The sequence below is a fragment of the Opisthocomus hoazin genome, chromosome 20 (assembly GCF_030867145.1).
Source record: "Opisthocomus hoazin isolate bOpiHoa1 chromosome 20, bOpiHoa1.hap1, whole genome shotgun sequence".
Lineage (NCBI taxonomy): Eukaryota > Metazoa > Chordata > Aves > Opisthocomiformes > Opisthocomidae > Opisthocomus > Opisthocomus hoazin.
Window position 1 is genome coordinate 8073948 of NC_134433.1, and position 18058 is coordinate 8092005.

General features: G+C 53.7%; 1 protein-coding gene across 4 annotated transcripts in view; it reads right to left on the minus strand.

Annotated features, from left to right (window-relative positions):
- Positions 1–3830: 3830 nt before the first annotated feature.
- Positions 3831–18058, minus strand: part of GTF2IRD1 (GTF2I repeat domain containing 1) — a 52062-nt gene continuing 37834 nt past the window's right edge. For 2 of the 4 annotated variants that reach the window (XM_075440017.1, XM_075440016.1), the window contains exons 22-28: positions 17449–17477; positions 12007–12054; positions 8583–8660; positions 6656–6848; positions 6183–6220; positions 4809–4945; positions 3831–4030 (exon numbers count right to left, since the gene is read on the minus strand). In XM_075440017.1, the coding sequence (XP_075296132.1) occupies positions 3956–4030; positions 4809–4945; positions 6183–6220; positions 6656–6848; positions 8583–8660; positions 12007–12054; positions 17449–17477 (598 nt within the window). In that variant the 3' untranslated portion in view covers positions 3831–3955. The remainder of the gene's footprint in view (positions 4031–4808; positions 4946–6182; positions 6221–6655; positions 6849–8582; positions 8661–12006; positions 12055–17448; positions 17478–18058) is intronic. The other 2 variants (XM_075440019.1, XM_075440018.1) reach the window with 2 other exon arrangements.

Here is an 18058-nt window from a genome sequence, read left to right on the forward strand (position 1 = left end):
GGCCGAAGGTCGAGAACTTGCAGCCACAAGAAGTAAATAAAAGTCACTGTGCTGTGAAGTGGCTGCCGCCCCCAGAAAGGCTCCATTGTGCCGGAGAAAGAGCCCACACAGAAACCCATGCCTGCTTCTCACTGGGACCACAGGAGACTTTTGGTATGGAAAAGCATCCTCCGGGCTGTCCTCTCCCTTGCAGCCTCCTGCGCACCGTGGGCTGTAAACCCCGCGACGGCCGGCCGGGCGCTCGGGGTCTGACCGGCAGCAAGGTGCTGAGCCCTGGCCGGAGCCCGCCGGAGCTGCTGGGGAGCTGAGCCTGGGCACCACAGGGACAGAGCCTCCTACGACACCTCCCCCTCCATTTCATTAGTGATAAGCAACGTGCTATATGAAGCATAGTATAGTCCTACAAAGGACTACGCCTAAGGTATATGCCAGCCGTACGGCTTCGCGCTGCTGGAAGGGGCTCGTTACTGCGGGCAGGGGTGGGCTGTAACGACTGCTGGAAAACAGCCTGAAATTTCATTGTATTTCAAATCAAATCTTGCTTTGGCATCAGCTGAACGCTTCAAAAATAAAAATAACACCCACAGAAGGAAGCAAGACCTCGCGCTGGGCTGCGTTCTTGGTTTCCCAGCCTCGCCGTAGCGTCGGGGGAAGGAGGGTTCTGCCGGCACCCGGCCGGCCGCGCCGGCCCGTCGAGCTGCAGCCCAGAGCCCGGCATTGCTCCCAAAGGGTTTGCAAAGTGTTTCCTCGGAAATGCATTTGGGCTTCTGAATAAAAGCCCAGATGCTGTTTATGCTGTTCTCTAGCATCTCGGTGCACTGTATTTTTTAAAAATGATTTGAATCAAAGCCCTCATTCTTTAATTAAACTTCATTTAGCTGCCATCTGCCTGGGATCAAAATGGCTTCATGTTTTGCAGCTCTTAATGAGGATTGTTATTGGATTTGTAAACACATAAACAACAACAACAAACCCCCCCACCAAAGTCTTTGAAAAGTAATAAATGAGAAACGTTGCTCAAGTGTTAAGATCTGCATCTTCACTTGTCTAATTGTAATGGAGCGGATCTCATTCAGCAGATAATCACGTTACACACAAAAAGCGGGTATAAAAATACCCTGCAACTGCAGGATCAAGATTTGGGGAGCTGCGAGAATTACAGCTGAGGGAAAACAGTAATAAAGCGATATCTGTCACTCCTCCGAAGCGGGAAGGGTCAGCGCTCCGGGGTCACAAGCAAATACAGGCACCCAGGGCAGGACTTTACCAGCCGGGCAACGGAAAATGAAAAGTGGATGTTGTGGCCCTGAAAATCCCCAAAATTACAGTGGGAATTACTGCTGTTCACTCTTAAGAATCTATCTGTTACCAAAACCCAGCATCCCCAAAACCCTGCTGGGGATACCGGTGGTGTCGGGCAGCCACGGAGCTTCCCGGGCGAGCAGCCGGGGCAGGGCACGAGCTGGTGAGTGGGGCCGGGGGCACACAGAGCTCCAGTCAATGGACCACGAAACTTAGGGAAGAAAACCTGAGCCTGGAGCTCTGGCTCGGCCCGTGCCGTAGCGGCACCGCCAGCCTTCCCCTGCCCCATCGTGCTAGCTGGGCTCCGAGCCGGCGATGCCAGCCGGGGCAGAGGGAGAGGCAGAGCTTCCGTTCCCCCCCTCCATGTACAGCCTTTACGACTACATTCGGCTTTCTGAACTAAACCATTAGTCCCCAGCATAGCTCCCATGCCCTAATTTAACCGCCCTGCCTGTGTTCACCCCCGCCTTTCAGCCGCAGTAATTAGGGCCCCGTGCCCCCGACCCACGCCCTGCGAGGGGAGCAGCCTTCCCCCAGCGCCGGCGCGGTCGCAGGGTGCCGGCAGCGGCAGCAGACCCGGGGCAGCCTCAAACATCTCCGCTCATTACCAAACCGCGCCGCTGCCTTCGGCGCTGTGGCATCGGGCCTTTGTTATTTTCACAGCAAAAAAATAGAAAAGTCAAAATATAATGAGTGTGCCCTCTTAGGAGACACCCACTCGGTGGGGTTTGATCTGTGAATAAGCCCCTTTCAGACATTTTCGAAGAGAAAGTTGTATTTTTACCTCTGAATCATGCTTCTTTGTTTCCTAATTGGAGATGCCACAGGTTTGAGCATCAGGCAGACACATGAAAGACTTCAGATTTTGATGCCAACTGCTCAGATGTCAAACTGTATCTCTAATTGGGGTCACCGACACAGATCTTTGCCCTTCTTTCGGCTGCTCCCTTTGTGCCATCTCCTGCATTTGTTTGGGCTTTTATTGCCTCATGATCATTTGCATCGAACTCCACAGCAAATGCAAGTCCAGAGCCAGGAAATAAAACTGCAGCTGCCTTGAAACATTTCTACCTGCCACCAAAACCCACCGGCGGCCTGAAGAGACCGGGACTGGAGCAGACCGAAATCCCACAGAACAAATAAAGCACTCGAAAAAGCTTTCACCAGAATCACAGAATCACGGAATGTTTGGGGTTGGCAGGGCCCTCTGTGGGTCACCCAGCCCAACCCCCTGCCCAAGCAGGGTCACCCACAGCAGGCTGCACAGCACCGCGTCCAGGTGGGTCTGGAATATCTCCAGAGAAGGAGACTCCACAGCCTCCCTGGGCAGCCTGGGCCAGGGCTCCATCACCCAGCCAGGTGGAGTCTGTGTCTGCTACCGTCCACCCTCCAGCAGACCACGGCCGCTGCTCTGGGGTCCGCGATGAGGCTGCGACCCGTCCTGCAGCCTGGAGGGACGCCCAGCGACGGCCACCCCATGGCGACACCGCGCTTGGGAAGACGCCAAAGCCACGAGCCCCAGGGCACCTCGCTTCACTGGGGGGATCGCGCTGGGCTGCATTCACCTATGGACACGCTGGGGTGTTTCTTCTCATTGGCTTCGTACGCCGCCCTCACGCCAGCACGAGCTCCCGCGCGTGGCTCTCAGGGGACACACAGCACGGGTTAAATACGTGCGGTGGTCAGCAGTCGTGGTCAGCGCCATTGGCCTCTGCTGCCAAACTCTACGAGCGGAGTGAAAATAAAATTGCAGGAATTGCAGAGGACATCCTTCATTTTATGGGGTTGCTTCTCATGCGGGGTGAAGCGGCCCGGAGCAGAGGGGACGGCCCACGGGCTCCCTGGATGCCCTCAGCAGTGACGCTCCCAGCTCCTGGCCCAGCGGTACAGAACCTGGGGAGCATCAGCAGGATCAGGCTGTGCTTACTGCGGGAGCTTCCCCCCCGTAAGCCATCAAAACCTCTTAGAAAATCATAAATAGTGAAGAACTTCAACAGACGAAAATGTTTTCCTGGTTTGGAAGCCAGCTAAACGCACGCAGTCGAAATTGCTTCTAAGTCTGGGGTGGCCCGAGGCCGGATGGGAGAGGGCTCGGGGGGCATCTCGCTCCTCGGGGGGCCTGAAGCCCCCTTCCCGCTTAATCCAAACCCGCTTCTGCTCCAGAGCAAACGGGACTCGCGGGCGCAGGTCTCCGATGCTCCTAGGGGCCGGTTCCCTCGTCGGTCACCGCTGCAGTTTGGTACCGCTCCTCCCGCAGCTCTGCAAGTGTATTTTTACACCTCTGATCTCAATTGAAGAGGTCAGTGGCAAACGAAGCATTAAAAGGTGTCAACCCTCTTGGTTTCGAGCACTGGCGACACTAAGGATTTTACTGAGCAGCCAGAGCACGACAAGGTCTGAGCGGGAGTGCCCTCCTGCACTCACTCGTACCTATAAATGCTATTTATCAATAATATACGTAATAAAATAAGTACTTTTAAGAGCAAGGCAACACTTTTTATTTTTATTTAAAAAGGCCTTGATGGCAGGAATATAGTGTAAAAATCATTGGAAAAACTAAAAGGCATTGATACATATTGGAATATACACTTTTTACATAAATTACATTTATTTATTTATTCTTTCATTTGAGGTTCTTATTCGGTATTGAGGTCTAATAGTTAATAGGTCCTGGGATCTGGACGTTTAGACCACCATAGTCTAACATGTACATGTTCATGGGCCATTGCTGAAAGAGAGGGAGACAAAAAGAAGGCAAAAGTCTCTGTTAGGACACAACACAAAACCATGCATACAACAAATCTCTGACATGTTCTGACATGGGCTGCTGCTCCCAATTTCCAAATAAGATAAAAGAATCAACCCCAAACCAAAACACTGGCAAATCTGACAAAAAAAAAAAACCCTTCTAAGTTTATTTTTCTCTTGCGCTTTTTCTTTTTTTAATTTTTTAAAAGCATTTTGTATCATCCACAACCGAGGCCAAGCCCTGAGGGAGAGCAGTTGGATGCACCTCCCTGATTCCGTTTCCAATCCTCGCAGTTTCGCTGCACGCCAGAGCTCTGCTTCGCGTCCGGGACGGAGCTGGAGCAGGCGCCTGGCGCAGCTCAGAGCGTGGGGGAACTGCCGGGTCCTGCCAAGGCCACACCACCAGCACCCGGGTCTGAACCCAGTGGGGCCGGGGGATGTGCTCGAGCCCATCTCCTGCACGGCTCCGGCATACGCTGAGCATCCCCCGAGGTGCTCGGCAGGATGGATGCGCGAGAGCCCCGAGGGGCGGTGGGTGCTTTGCTCTGCTGATTCCCGCCCCAGACAAACCCGGCAGGGAAAGGCAGCCCCCAAGCTGCGTCCCCTCCCTCGCCAAACCTGCTTGTGCCATTTTATGTCACACTTTACAGCGTTTGTCGGGCGGAGGGAGGTGGTGATGGTTCGAGGAGAGCAGAGAGCAGCATCCTGAAGCAGAAAGATAGGTAGGCAGTAAACCCCTAATATTTGGAAGGCTTTACCACAAGTGAGATCTGATTTGTTGATGATGTAGACTCCATATTGGAAGAGGAGGAAGAGGAAGATGAAGAAGAGGAAGATACCGAGTTCCCTTCGGAGATCCTCTTCCGCTTCCGTTTGGGAACGCTGGTGTCTTTCTCTGCAGGGAGAGAGGGAAGGCATGAGCTGTTTGAGCCCTGCGAGTGGTCCCTAAATGCGGGGCTCCATCCCGCTGCTCGACCTCGCCTCCCGCTCAGCATCCCCCGCGGCGATGCACTGTGCCGCTGTCGGTGACATGGGCTTGGCTGCCACGACCAGGCACGGAGCTGCCAGCTTTCCTCAGACACCAGCAAAGAAAATCCCCAAAATAAGCAAATCCCAAAGGGCAGCACTTACAGAGCCTGATATCCCACAGACTCGTGTCCGTGCTGGGTGCTTTGGGGCTGTGAAGGTGCCAGCTGTGGTGACAATATGCCCATATATACATATGTCTGCATATATCTTTTCAGTGGTGCCCAGTGACAGGACAAGGGGCAATGGGCACAAACTGAGGCACAGGAAGTTCCAGCTGAACATGAGGAGGAACTTCTTCCCTCTGAGGGTGACGGAGCACTGGAACAGGCTGCCCAGGGAGGTTGTGGAGTCTCCTTCTCTGGAGATATTCCAGCCCCGCCTGGACGGGGTCCTGTGCGGCCTGCTGTAGGTGACCCTGCTTCGGCAGGGGGTTGGACTAGATGACCCACAGAGGTCCCTTCCAACCCCTACTATTCTGTGATTCTGTGATATGATACAGCCATATACATCTGCAGATATGAAGTTTCTTGTGCATCTCTTTTTATATCAGACTGTGGGCGTGCTCTTGCTTGCCAGATCTCTCTCCTCTACCTAGCCACCTATTTTCATAAAATTAATAGGTTCCTAATTATCTCTGGGGCTGCTAATTCTGACACATTTGATTAAAACTGGCTGAGATTTATTGGGGAGGATGGGACAGAGAGAAATGCATTTGCAGTGATCACAGAAACCTTGTTTCCTTAGAAGCTCAACTGCTAAACGATGACTCAGATTAAGGGCTTTAACCAGTGAATAAATTGCTCATGGTGAGTAAATTGCTAATGGGAAAGGGATAATCAAGTCCTCCAGAACATGCTGAAAGTTCGAGCCTAGCAGCCCAGCCTCTCCCCAGCTCACAGAAGCGCAATCATCTCAGAGGATGGTCTGCTCCCGAACAGATGCTGAGCCTGACTTTTCTTTCTCCAGGTGGGATCTTCTCCCCAGCCTCCCCTGGGGATGCCGGAGGGTCGAACGCCTCCCCGCAGCCCCCATCCGCTTTGCCCCTATCTTCTCTCTGCCACAGGGCAGGGAAAGCCACGGTTATCTCTCAGCCCTCCGCTTACCTGTTTGTTTGGCCTCGGTGCAGATTTCGGCAAACGGCCTGCGTAAGAGACAGCGGGGTGAGAGCAGGCGGACCCTGTCGCTCCCGCCCTGCGCGCCTGCCCGTGCTGGGACACAGCCCGGACCCCGACCCCGAGATGGGACACGGAGCCTCTGGGGGAAGCAACCCGAAATAACTCAGCTGGGTCTCTGAGCTGCCCCTTTATCTACCCCTGGCCCGTGCCTCTTCCCAGCACCGTCATCACAAACTGTGCAAGAAAGCAGGGATAACCCAGCCCTGCGGACACTTCCCGGTGCCCACTTGTGGCCGAGCACATCCCTGTGGTGAAGGACAGCGGATGCTGGGAACGGAGCGGGTCCTCCGTGGGTGACACGGCCCCACTCCAGCAGCCCCACGGTGACTTACCCTACTTGCAGATGGAGAAGCAAGGGCAATGCTTAACGAACAGAAACCTTCCCTGGTTGGGGAACTTACTGGAGCTGGTTTATGATCACCATCCGGATGTTCTCCCGTGCCTTCAGGATCTTCTCCAGCCGATGGATGTCGTAGGTATTGGGGTTTCTGAAAGGGATATCGTCCGGCAACCCAGTAACCTCCACAGCATCAGGACTGTCTCTGATGAGTTTATAGGGCACCATGACGGGCCGGTTCAAGCCCAGAGCCTCTCCTGTAACAGCAGAGCAGAGCACAATGCACTGGCTTTACCCCACAGGGCTCTGGATCCAACCAACCGACAGACCAAGAGCCTTGGGAGGACTCTGGGCAGCCACGGCTGCCATGATGCCCAACCTTTGCTGCAGTCACGCCCCACCCAGCCATTTACACATCTGCCTGCCCAATTTATCGCCTGCTCCATTAGTCCATTCAGGATCCTGCCCAGAGCCTCAGGGCAGGGCTGTTTTGCAGCACCAGCACCCGCACACCCACCTCTGCTCCGTGCAGAGCACACCCATGGCCATGCTTGTGCCAGCCCGTGGCTGGGCCAGCAGCAGCGTGGGAGAAGCCCAGGAGAGAGGGCAAATGGGAGAGGTTTGTCCATCTCCTCTGGCCTCCAGCTGTCAGCAGGTTTGGGGGTCACTGGGGTGGAATCACATCTGTCACTCATCATCACATCACATTGCCCCTGCCCATTTTTTTTAATCACTTTATCCCTTTGGCCTCCACTATACCCTATAGCAGTGAAATACCACAATTTAATTCCTTGTTGCATTAAAAGCACCTCCTTCTGTGTGATTTAAACCCGTTGCCCATCTCTCTGGATACCCTTTTAGTTCCTGCATCATGGGGAGCAGCAAATGTCCCTCTCCGGTGCTGGTCCTGACCATGGGAGCCTGCTCTTACCTTGCACCTCTGCAACCCCCAAACCTGGAGGCGTGAACTGCCCCTCAGCCATGTTCCTGGCTTTCCCCGCAGGGAGTTCGTCCTTGGAGCCCCCCTGTCATCTTGTGCTCCATAAACCGTGCCAGGACCATGGGAATGCAGAGCTCTGCTGCAGGCTCAGCCCCGACATGGGGCAAGCGCTGCTGAGCTGGGGCGGATGGGGATGCTCGGAGCATGGGCACCAGCCTCCCGGGGAGCTGCGCCCACACGCTGGCACCTCTAAGGGGGCAAATCCACTCCCAAAGCAGCACACACTGCGAGCAGCACCCCAAAATAAACAGGGTTTTCAAGAAGGGCAAGCAGCCTTGCCAAGGGGAGACTTGAAAAAGGAGGGAAATGACATTTCCCACTGCTTTGCTATCATTTGGGCTGTTTTCCTTCTCCTTCAGGCAATTCTTCTGGGGAGAAAGTTGCGATGCTGCACCCAACAGTGGGGTGTCACCGAGCCTCTGCGGGCCAGCTGCACGCCCTGGGGTCTCGGGGTGCGACGGGTGGGAGGAGGGGTTTGTTCGGCAGCACAAGGGGCTTGCAGACAGCGTTTTCAAATCTTCTTCAGTCTCCTGAGCGCCTTTTCTGCCATGGCTCCAGCGAGCCTTTCCCCTGCCGTGCCCCGCGCCGGGCTGCGGCTCCAGCCTTGCTCCCAGCCCGCAGGTGGGCGCAGGGCAGCCACGCTCAGCACACACCGCAGCTCACGCCAGCCCACGGCACGTTAAAAACATTCCGAAGGCTGACACCAGACTGAACAAATCCCGCTCGTCGGCTGTGGTTTTTCCTCTCTTCCCTCTCTCCTCACCACGGAGAAGCTGTCAACAAGAAGGTCACGGTCCCACCTGCCGGGAGCGGGACGGGGAACGTCCCCGGGGACAGGCTGTAACGTGAGGCAGTGGGATGAAACCTGTGCTGCAGCAGGCTGCTGTGTGCTCAGCCTATAAATAGAGGCCTTCGGCTGAATTAATTTTAACTATGGCTGCTGTCAGCAAAAACAAACCCGCCTGGCGATGCGTGCAGATGGGAGACTCACCGTATTTTTCATTGAAAAGCTCTTTCACTTGCTCTCGGAGAATCACCTTCTCCCCGAGCCTGTTGGCATCGTCCTCATCTGCAAAGCAAAAAAAGGACAGGGAATAAAACACCACATTTTCTTCTGAGCCCCTGGAAAACCCATCCGGCTGTCACAAGGCACGACCGCGTCTCTGTCCCTCTGTCCCAGCGCGGCGCGGGGACACCCTGCAAGCGGCTGCTCTGTGCCTGCACCTCGCGTCGCCTTTCAGAGCCGTGCAAAGTAGCTATAAAACGCTGCCAAATCTGCATCTGCCACGCGCTGCCACGGCTGAGAGCGTTTTACATCCACTTTGCAGTGCTGTAAATGACTGCAAAATATGCAAAGCAACGGAGACTCAGGCCCTCAGTGCCACGAATGCTCCCACGAGTGATATCAAGGAAGGAGATAGCCCTTTTATAGCTGGGCTCCTAACTACAGTATTGTTTTATAATATGCCATATAATCAGCTTGGCTTTACTAGCTTTTCTAATTATCCTCATCGTGCTAAAGAGTTTCTCCTCTGTTCTCTCATTTCAGACGACGTGCCTATGTCAGTACATTTTTCCCCCAGCTATTCAGCATCCTCAGGGGGCTCCAGGAAAAGCGACTCGGCTCACGACCGGCCCCCTTCGATGCTTTTTCACCCCACAGGCGTAAAGTAACAACTGGGTGAACCTTCTCCTCCTCTGGCCGGGGTCCCCCCTCCAGCCCCGAGCCAGCCCCAGCCGGGGTGTGCAGCACAGGGCCGGCTCGGTGGGCTCTCCTCCCGGAGAGGAGGCATCACCTCCCCGAGCCTCACCGCACCCACGGTGGGCGGTTTCACCGCGGCTGGCATGCCACGGGGTGGAAATTCAGGGGGGTCACTTCAGACCTCAAGGTGAGTGCTGCATGCCTCAGCATGAGGGACCCAAGCATCCTCTGCCCCCCCATCTCCAGCTATTTGATTTGATTTTGAGCAATGACATGATTTTGACTCTGATTTTGAGCAGTATCACATGACTTGGTGATTTTGGTGTTCAGCAATCACGTGGCTTGCAATTTTGTTTGCAACGCCAGCTGACAACCTGACACGCGTCCCTGCCTCCCTGCCCATCGCTCAGCACCCCCAGCAGAAACCACACTCCTCGGGCACCCTGCTGCTGAGGGTCCTGGATTGAAGCTGGCACCCTTACATCTCCACACCCTGCTACTGCAGGGTATGGCCTCAAAAACCTCTTCCCCACCTGGAACACAATAGTTTTGTTGGGATATGACTAGGAAAAAAAAAAGGAGATGTTTCTGTGAAGGAACCTCAGGGGCAAGTCGTGCTTCAAATCCAGAAATGGCAACAAAGCAGCTTGAAAGGGATGGAGCAAAAAAAAAAAAAAAAAAGAAGAAAAACAAATAAATATCGCCAAGGAGCTCTGATTTCAAGCACCAAGACCTTGCCGTGCAGTGCCGCTGCTGAGGCCACGGCAGGCCGGCGGGGGCAAACCCTGCGGGCTCCCTCTGTGACTTCCTCGTCATCGATGCTCAGTTTCTGGGCTGTACGGACATGTAGATGGTAGCAGACAAAGAAACCCCAAAATGAAGTGTTCTCTCGTTCAGTTCTCTGGGACTGAAAAACGCAGCAGCTCTTTCCTTTCCGCTTATGCCCCGAGCGACCCAAGTGCAAGACACAAGATCCCATGGGGTTTTTTTTTCCGCCTTGCGGTGGGCAGGACTCCCAAATTCCCATCCAAGGACACAAATGCCATGCAAAACCTGGAACTGAGCATGCATAACAGAGAAGCCAGAGAGGAGGCTCCGGCTGGCGGTGCCACTGCCCAGGGACCTGCCCCTCCATCCCCAGGTGGCTCTGGGCAGGAGGGATCTCCATCTACCTTCAACTTTAGACGTTTGGGTTTGGGAAATCATCAATTCAAGGAAGCCACTGGCACCCCTGCAATGTGCCGAGTCCTTCCCATATAGCAGGTTGATGCATGCTGCTGGCTTCAGCTCTGTGCTATCAATGTTATGATTTTTTTTAACTAAAAAAAGTAGCCAGTTGATTGACTGATTTTTTCCACAGTCCTACTTGCCTGAAGCGAGGACCCCTGTGCTCTGTAGGCACATTCGTGCAAGAGGTCACGTTTTTAAAGCACCATTTGCCTTTTTCCAATAGCTTTTCCGAGCTTGACATTTCTTTTAGAAACACCAAGTCGTTTTTAGTAGTTATTAAAAATGGGGTTTAGGTGTCTGCTGTTGGACAACAAGATCCAAAACGCCGCCTATTCCTCTAGCGACTTTAAAAAAACACAACAAAACCAAATCCAAGGAATCCCATGGATAAATCACAGTTTTGTCCGGGTTCGCGCTGCCAAGTGCTGAGCCCTGATCTCGGCAGTGAAGCTGGGCAGGGCACCCGGCAAAGCCGTTCTCCTCCCCTTGCCTCTGCCAGCATCCTGGGGTGCTGCTCCGGGCGATGCACGTCCTCCACCCGGCCACCGCGCTCAGAGCGACAACCTGCCGTTATCCCAACTGCTGGCGTGAAGCCCACTGCATCAGGAAAACAGCCGCTGCCCAACACATCCCACCAGGAAAGTGGCTTGGGTCCCTTCCTCAGGCGATCCCGGTCGTGCCAAAGCAACCCCAGCCGGGGCAGGCTGCTTACAGCGGCCAGGATCTGGCCCTGAGTCTCGGCAGGATAAACGCACGCCCCTTCCCCCCTCCCAGCTTCAACGGGAGCAATTCAGTTACACCCCTGTGTAAACCCACAGTAAACCCACTGACTTTACTGAGGCTATTCTGCAGTAACTCAGGCTTAAATACAGTTTGAATTAGCTCAACTTCTGCGTGTTTTCAAAGCAGAGCTATAAACTTGCGGGAGCAGGCAATTTCTAGACAGGCGCCCAGAACCCCAGCTGCTAGGACTGAGGCTGGGTCTGCCGGAGATACGCCGTGCCCTGCCGCAGACGAGCCCTTCTTTAGTCCCATAAATTAGTCTATATGTTAAATCCCCAGAGCCTACATGACTACACACCAACGCTGGCCCAGGTTATGTGTTAAAGCAAAGCAAAAAAGCCCCAACTCAAGTCTGTGTGAGCTCTCCTTGCGAATGGCAAGTGGATTTTCTAACAAATGAATTGCTCGGACACCGGGATGAGCTGAGGCTAACGGGGCAGGCTGGTCTGTCTGGAGTGGAACCGGCACCGACGCCCAGGGACTGCAGCAACGGTGCTTAGAAATGCAGAGAGGATTAATAACAACAACCAAATACTGTTAAACACATCCTGCAACATTCAGTTCTTGGCATCAGAGGGAAACAGAGAGGAAAAAAAAAATACCTGAAATTTGGGGGTTTAAGACATTTTCATTCCCGTATTAAAACACAAGTGCATTTCTTGTCTGCTACCATCTACGATGCATCACCTGAGCTACGTACCATTCAAGGCAGCGTAGGCTTTTTCCAATGACGTTATCCGTCTAGGGGCTACAGCGCAAGTTAAAAGAAGACACAAAAAAAACAAAAAAAGAGAGAAAGAAAAAGAGAGCCATGAGTGCTGCAGCTTGGTTTCTTGGTCACAAACAAAAGCAAAACCCAGGATGACACCGTCCCTAGCAGCTTAAAATTCCTCCGGTCCCGAGGCCCCCTGGCACAGAGATGCTTTCGGTAGCTGAATAACTGCCCGGTGAGCTGGGCGGGCGGGCTGGGCTCGGCACCGCGCACCAGGGCCCCGTTTTGGGATGTGCTTGAGCCCGCGAGCACCCCTCGAGCTACGCTGCATTCCTGAGCAGCTCAAGGTCCACGTGTGCCCAGGGACGCGTGGCTGAATCGCAGCACTTGCAGCATGTGCCAAAGCAGCAGCGGTTGCGCTGCATGGCCACGCCGGAGGAGAGAAAAAAATATCTGAGGTTAAAGCAGATGAAAAGCAAACAGAGAAACTGTGTCAGTTCTGCAGCAAGGGAGGAGGAACAGGAGAAAAAGGAATCCCTAAGGAGAGGCTGGCGCTGGCCACCGACTCCAAAGTGAGGAGCGATATCAAAAAGAAATGAATGCCCTGGGGAAAAGCAGCAGCGACGGGGCTGGGGCCAGGCGGAGCGACGCAGCTCATCACGCCGAAGCCGGCAGCCGTGGGGAGAGCCGGCGGGGGGACGGGGACTGCGGGTCACGGCAGCGGGGCGAGGAAGGGGCTCAGTGGGGAGGCTCTCGCTGCCGAACTGCAGCACGCGAGCAGTGGCAAATCAGAGGGGATGGGGGCAGAGAGCAGGGGTGCGTGTCTGAATTTGCTGAGCGGAGATACGAGCACTCTGAAGTAGCTCAAAAGAGGCATCAAACATTTCAGGTCGGCTCAGGAAAGCAGCCGCAGCAGCCATTTGGTTCAGCGGCACCACAGGAACAGAAAAACACAGGGCAGCTGCAGGCACCGACGTCTCGGCGCAGACCACGGCGAGCCGGGCGCTCAGCCGGACCCTGTGCCGCCGGTGGACAAATCCTGCCGGACGCTGCAGCACTGCCGCTCACTGCCATGCAGCAGGACCCAGCTGGAAAAGCAGTGATGCTGGTCCCCCGAATCGCTGGGTGACACCCTGCCCGCGTGGCACCCACCGTGCAAAATGCTTAAAGCAAAAATGCAGGGCAAAAGGGAAGAGATGCAGATAGGTCACGCTGGCACTGGGAAAGCCAAGCTAGAGTCCAGGCCAAGAGGGAGCATGGTCCTGGCGTAGCTCCCGTCAAGGAGGAAAGCAGGCAGGAGCACGGGCAGGAGCGCAGGCTGGCAGCGAGGAAGAGGAAGGAGCACACAGCAGCACCTTTCCAATGTGAAGCAGAAACGGTTTTGGAAGGGCAGCGCAGCATTTCGTTTGGTGGGCAGCAGCTCAAACGAATTTTCGGTGTTTTAGGTGATGATTTCAAGGTGCCGTTACGAAATCACGCTGATTTAGAAAGATAATTGAATTTTTTCGTCCTGGTAACCCACATGCCCTGCTCAGCCTGAAGCACAGGAGGACCCCACCAGGCTCAGGCTGCTGTGCTGCCAGGTACGGAGCGCAGCCCTAACTGCCGGACCGCAGCCAGGATGGAGCAGCACCCATCCCACCATGCAGCGAGCACCCTGAGAAAAGAGGGTTTCGGGGCCTCTGAAGGAGATGGCAGGACCTGAGGCTGGCAGGGAGCAGGAGGGAGACAAGAGCAAAGCAAACATGAGGGCTGGGACGAGCTGGGCGATGGTGCTGCCTTCTCATCGGCACGAGGATGCCACACAAGCAGGGAAAGGGAAAAGGAGACAAAAAACAGGCAAAGAAAAAGGTAATTTGAATCGCAGAGGTGCTTAAAAACAGGCTTTGAAGCTCCACAGCTACTCACACTGCCTACTTCATTCTCCACCTTCAGACTAAACCCACTAGCTAGCTGGGCACTAAGAAATAATTCACCCTGGATAAGAGGAAGGCGGATCAGAAGGAAAAATAATCCAGCTGCTCCCGTGGGGGCTAAGTGTTGGGGCTGGGGGATGAAGGGACAGGGGCATGGACCTCGAGAAGCAACCTGAAGATGGAGCAAGAGGCGCCCAGCTCTCATCACTGCCCCACCAAGTGCTTTCCTCTCTTCTTTGTTTTCTTGCTAGGAGTTTCCAACGCGAGGCACATCTCATCAAAGTCTTGCCCAGGATTGTGCTCTCGTGATAAAAAAAAAAGAAAATATAAAAAAGATGCCTGGATGTGTGGGTTTTTTTTAATTAAAGAACACTGCCTGCCCTACTTTATTAATTGGAGTATGGGAAATAATCTGCCAGGGTGGTAGAGAGTTTGGGGAATAGGACAGATGGAGCTGGTGTACATTTTCAATCAAAGCACATAAAAATTAACATACAGAAAGATTTTTTTGTTCGTGTGCTAAATTACTTCTGCTTGCTTTTTTTTTTTTCAAAGGCTCAAATTAAACCTGTTTTGTATCTCTGTGCCTTGGGAAAGAAGAAAAGAAAGGAGAAGTGTTGTGTTTATAGCGCTGGAGCTTCACCCCTGCTCGCTCCCTTCTCTTTTAATGCCAACAGAGCCTTCTGCTTTCAAAAAGGGGGTTTGAAGGTCTGTTTTTGCGGAGCAGAGACCACCAGCGGGGAGAAAAGAAACTGGAAATCAAAAGGGAAATCTCAGCACGCCAGGAGGGTTGTGCTCCTGCGTTGAAGCCCCCGGGACCCAGGCAGGTAAAGTGCTGGCAGTGGCACCAGTGACCTCGGGGCCATCGTCCCACCTTCGAAAGGGGCTGCAAATCCACACTGCAGAAGGGGGCTGCAGCCACTGACCTCCTCTGGGCACTGGGCAGCACCGCCGGCTTGATTTTTCCCAAAAAGCAGCCTCATTTGCCCCCAAAAACCCCACCTTCTCCTGCAGACAGCATCCCTGCAGGCACACACCCCCCAGCCACCTCTGCGCTGGCAGCCTCGCCCCCCTGCTGTGACCCATTAGGGGGGAGATACCATCTTGACAGAGAAATTACAGATTATCTTGAGAAAAAGCACGCTTGGTGCTCAGGTTATACTGAAATCCTTTCATCTTTTCTGCCGCACTTCAAAAATGGGTGTCCCCAAAAGAGCGAGAGAGGGGGGCCAGTCCTCTGCAGTCCTGCAGTTATCTGGGATGCTCTTTGCAATGCAGGAGGGGCACAACTTGTTTAAAGCAAATCAGACCCCGTAATTTAACCTAAAAGCAACTAAAATCACCCCAAAGTGATTTTTTTTAAAATTTATGTTAAATTTCCCTTTTCCCTTAAAATGTGTATTGTTCATATAATTTTTGGCCAAAATTATCCACAAAAAACATAACCTCCCTTATCTTTATACTGTCATCTCCTAGGCCTTCCAGATTTTAGACACCTTTGCAGTGCCATCCTGCTTGGGAGTAACTATTGCCTTCATTTTAACGCTCTGCTACGAAAGAAAAGTGATTTTCAGTGATTTTGATTTAACGCCAAGCACACACTTCTGCTGCTCCTCTTCATTTTACATGGCAGGACTTTACTACTCAAGACTGAGGTAAAAGAACACTCTTAAAATCAAATTTTTAATCATCTATGGCTAGTTGGAAATCATTAATTTTTGTTAAGGCAGATGGAAAGCGATCAAAGTCAAGGCAGCGTTGCCACCATCCACCTCGGTGTAACGGGGTGGAAAAGCAGATGAGAGGTTAATCGCTGTCAATGGGGATTTTTGGGGGGCAAAATACAAACAGCTTTTTTCTCGGGGAGATATTCCAGTGGTAGTCCGACTACTAGAAAATAATTCTAAGTCCTTGAATTGTCCCTGAAGATTTAGCAAATGCATGAAATAGTCTATAACAAATTGAGATGTCAAATAAGAAAAACCCCTCACCTGCGACTGCTCTTATTTAAAACCCCCGTGGGAGGAGACGGCATGAAGCCCGGAGCCCGGCAGGGATCCTGCGACCTCCTCCCGAGCCCGCTCGGGCACCACAACACACAGAATAAAATATGCCTTTGGGTTTGTGCTAGCACAGGCCAGCTCGCGGTGGGAGCGTTCAGCTGGAGGAGGAGGAAAAAAAAATGTGCACCGAAAAGAAAATCCATTTCCTCTACATCTCTATCTCTCAGGCTGCACTTCCCAGCCAGCTGGCAGGCTGAAGGATTTGCCTTCTGATGTGCTCCTTTGTTAATGGTGTGATTTGTGTCAGATCAGCGTCTCTTAACGTAATTACACCGATTACGGCGGAGGAACGGGAAGACAAGATGTGGCTGGAGGAGCGGATACACTCTCGTCTCGCCACGGCATTACAGCCGCGTAATCCGTGGAAAACCAGAGTTCCGCAAAACTTGCATTTCCCCAAGGGTTCGTTTAAAGTCAACGCGAGCCGGCACCTCGCTGCTTAGGACCGAAAGAGAGGAAGCGTAAAGCCAAGGTCTGTGGAGGTCTCAGGGGACCCCCACATCGGCTCGGCTGGGCCTTCCACAGGGAGCCAGAGGACCGACACAGGGACCGTGCCCTGGACGGAATTTCCCAGGCCTTTCGCTAGAGCCCTCTCGGGTGGCCAACACCTTTTGCTGCTCTCAATAAGGGCATATAAATGTTCTCCTCCCTGTCATATTTGTTTTCCCTAAAGTGTGCCATCTCCATGGAGGCTGGCCAAGGAAATGGAAGCCATCAATAAGGACGACAACGGTTTTTGCACCCATCTGTGCTCTTCCAAGAGTTGTAACTGCAGACATTTAAAACCGAGACAGGTCTTTACCCGGATTCCTACCAGCAGCTCTCTTTTCTGGGCAGCTGAGAAGCAAGAGACAGAGCTATCGCAGCGATGCACGGGGAAGGACGTGGCTCCGAGATGGCGATTTCTGCCGCTGGGTACGGAGCATACCCCGGACACCCCATCCTCCCCTCTTCCACGCTTTCCCCGGTGTTTCCGCACGTGGGATGCCCACGAGCCGGCGAGGGCTTTCACTGCCACGCTGCTGCAGCCTGCTGGGGACCCTGCGGTTAACCAGCCCCTTGCCATGCCCCGCCTCGCTGCCAAACCTGCCAGCTCATTGCAACACTTCTTTATTTTAAGAAAACGCTTAAGAAAGCGGGTGCTGTCTTAAATAAAGAACATAGATCCTTGCCCTGCATTAGCTCTTGAAAAACATTGTCATTTGAAGGCAACAGCAGCAGTACTGACGGGTGACGCTGAGGCCAGCTCGCTCAGGCGGGGGAACTTCAGCAAATGACCAACAGCACCAAACAACAACAAAACCGAAGTGGGAAGGCCAGCAAAGTGAGGTCAGTGGCAACCTTCCTCCAGCTGATAAAATTATTGCTCGCCATCGACAGTTTACAACTCCCCAGCCACCACTAAACACCCGGCCAACGCTTTGCTTAGGCAAAAAGGCATCATCTCTTACCGGGTTTGGGGATGAGTCCTTGAAAAGGCCTGTGAAAATTAAGGAAAAAAGAAGAATTAAAATGGACCGCCACAGGGAAGCCAACATGCCTTGACCAGGCACCCTCCCGCGGCCCAGGGAGGGTTGGGGATCGGCCTGTCCCTTCGCGCTGTGCCACGACTCGCGCGGGACGGGCAGCAGCTCTGCGGGACGGGGTCCCTGCGCTCCCCAGGGACGCTCGCCCTGCTCGGGGCAGCACGCACCTCGTCGGTACGACAACAGGCAGCGAGGCCCAGCCAGAGGGTGATGGAGCCACTCTTCAGTTTTTTCCCTGTCTCACCTTGGAGTGGTACAGCGATAAAGTGCCTTTTCCCTTCCCACTGGTGTCCATCCCCTTTGGCTGTAAAACCCACAGGACCCCCAGCGAACAGCTGGTGCCGGTGCATCTCCGAGGGCTGCGGGACCCTGAGCAGAGCCTTTCACCAGCAATAAACCCAGCAACATGTCCCCTATCTCAAGCCTCCTGGAAAAGGGGCTGAGATTCCTCTGCCCACACAACCATTGAACCAAGCTCCACGTTTTCCCCCACCAGTGCCTTCCCCACCACCTCCCCGGGCAGCAGACAGGAGGA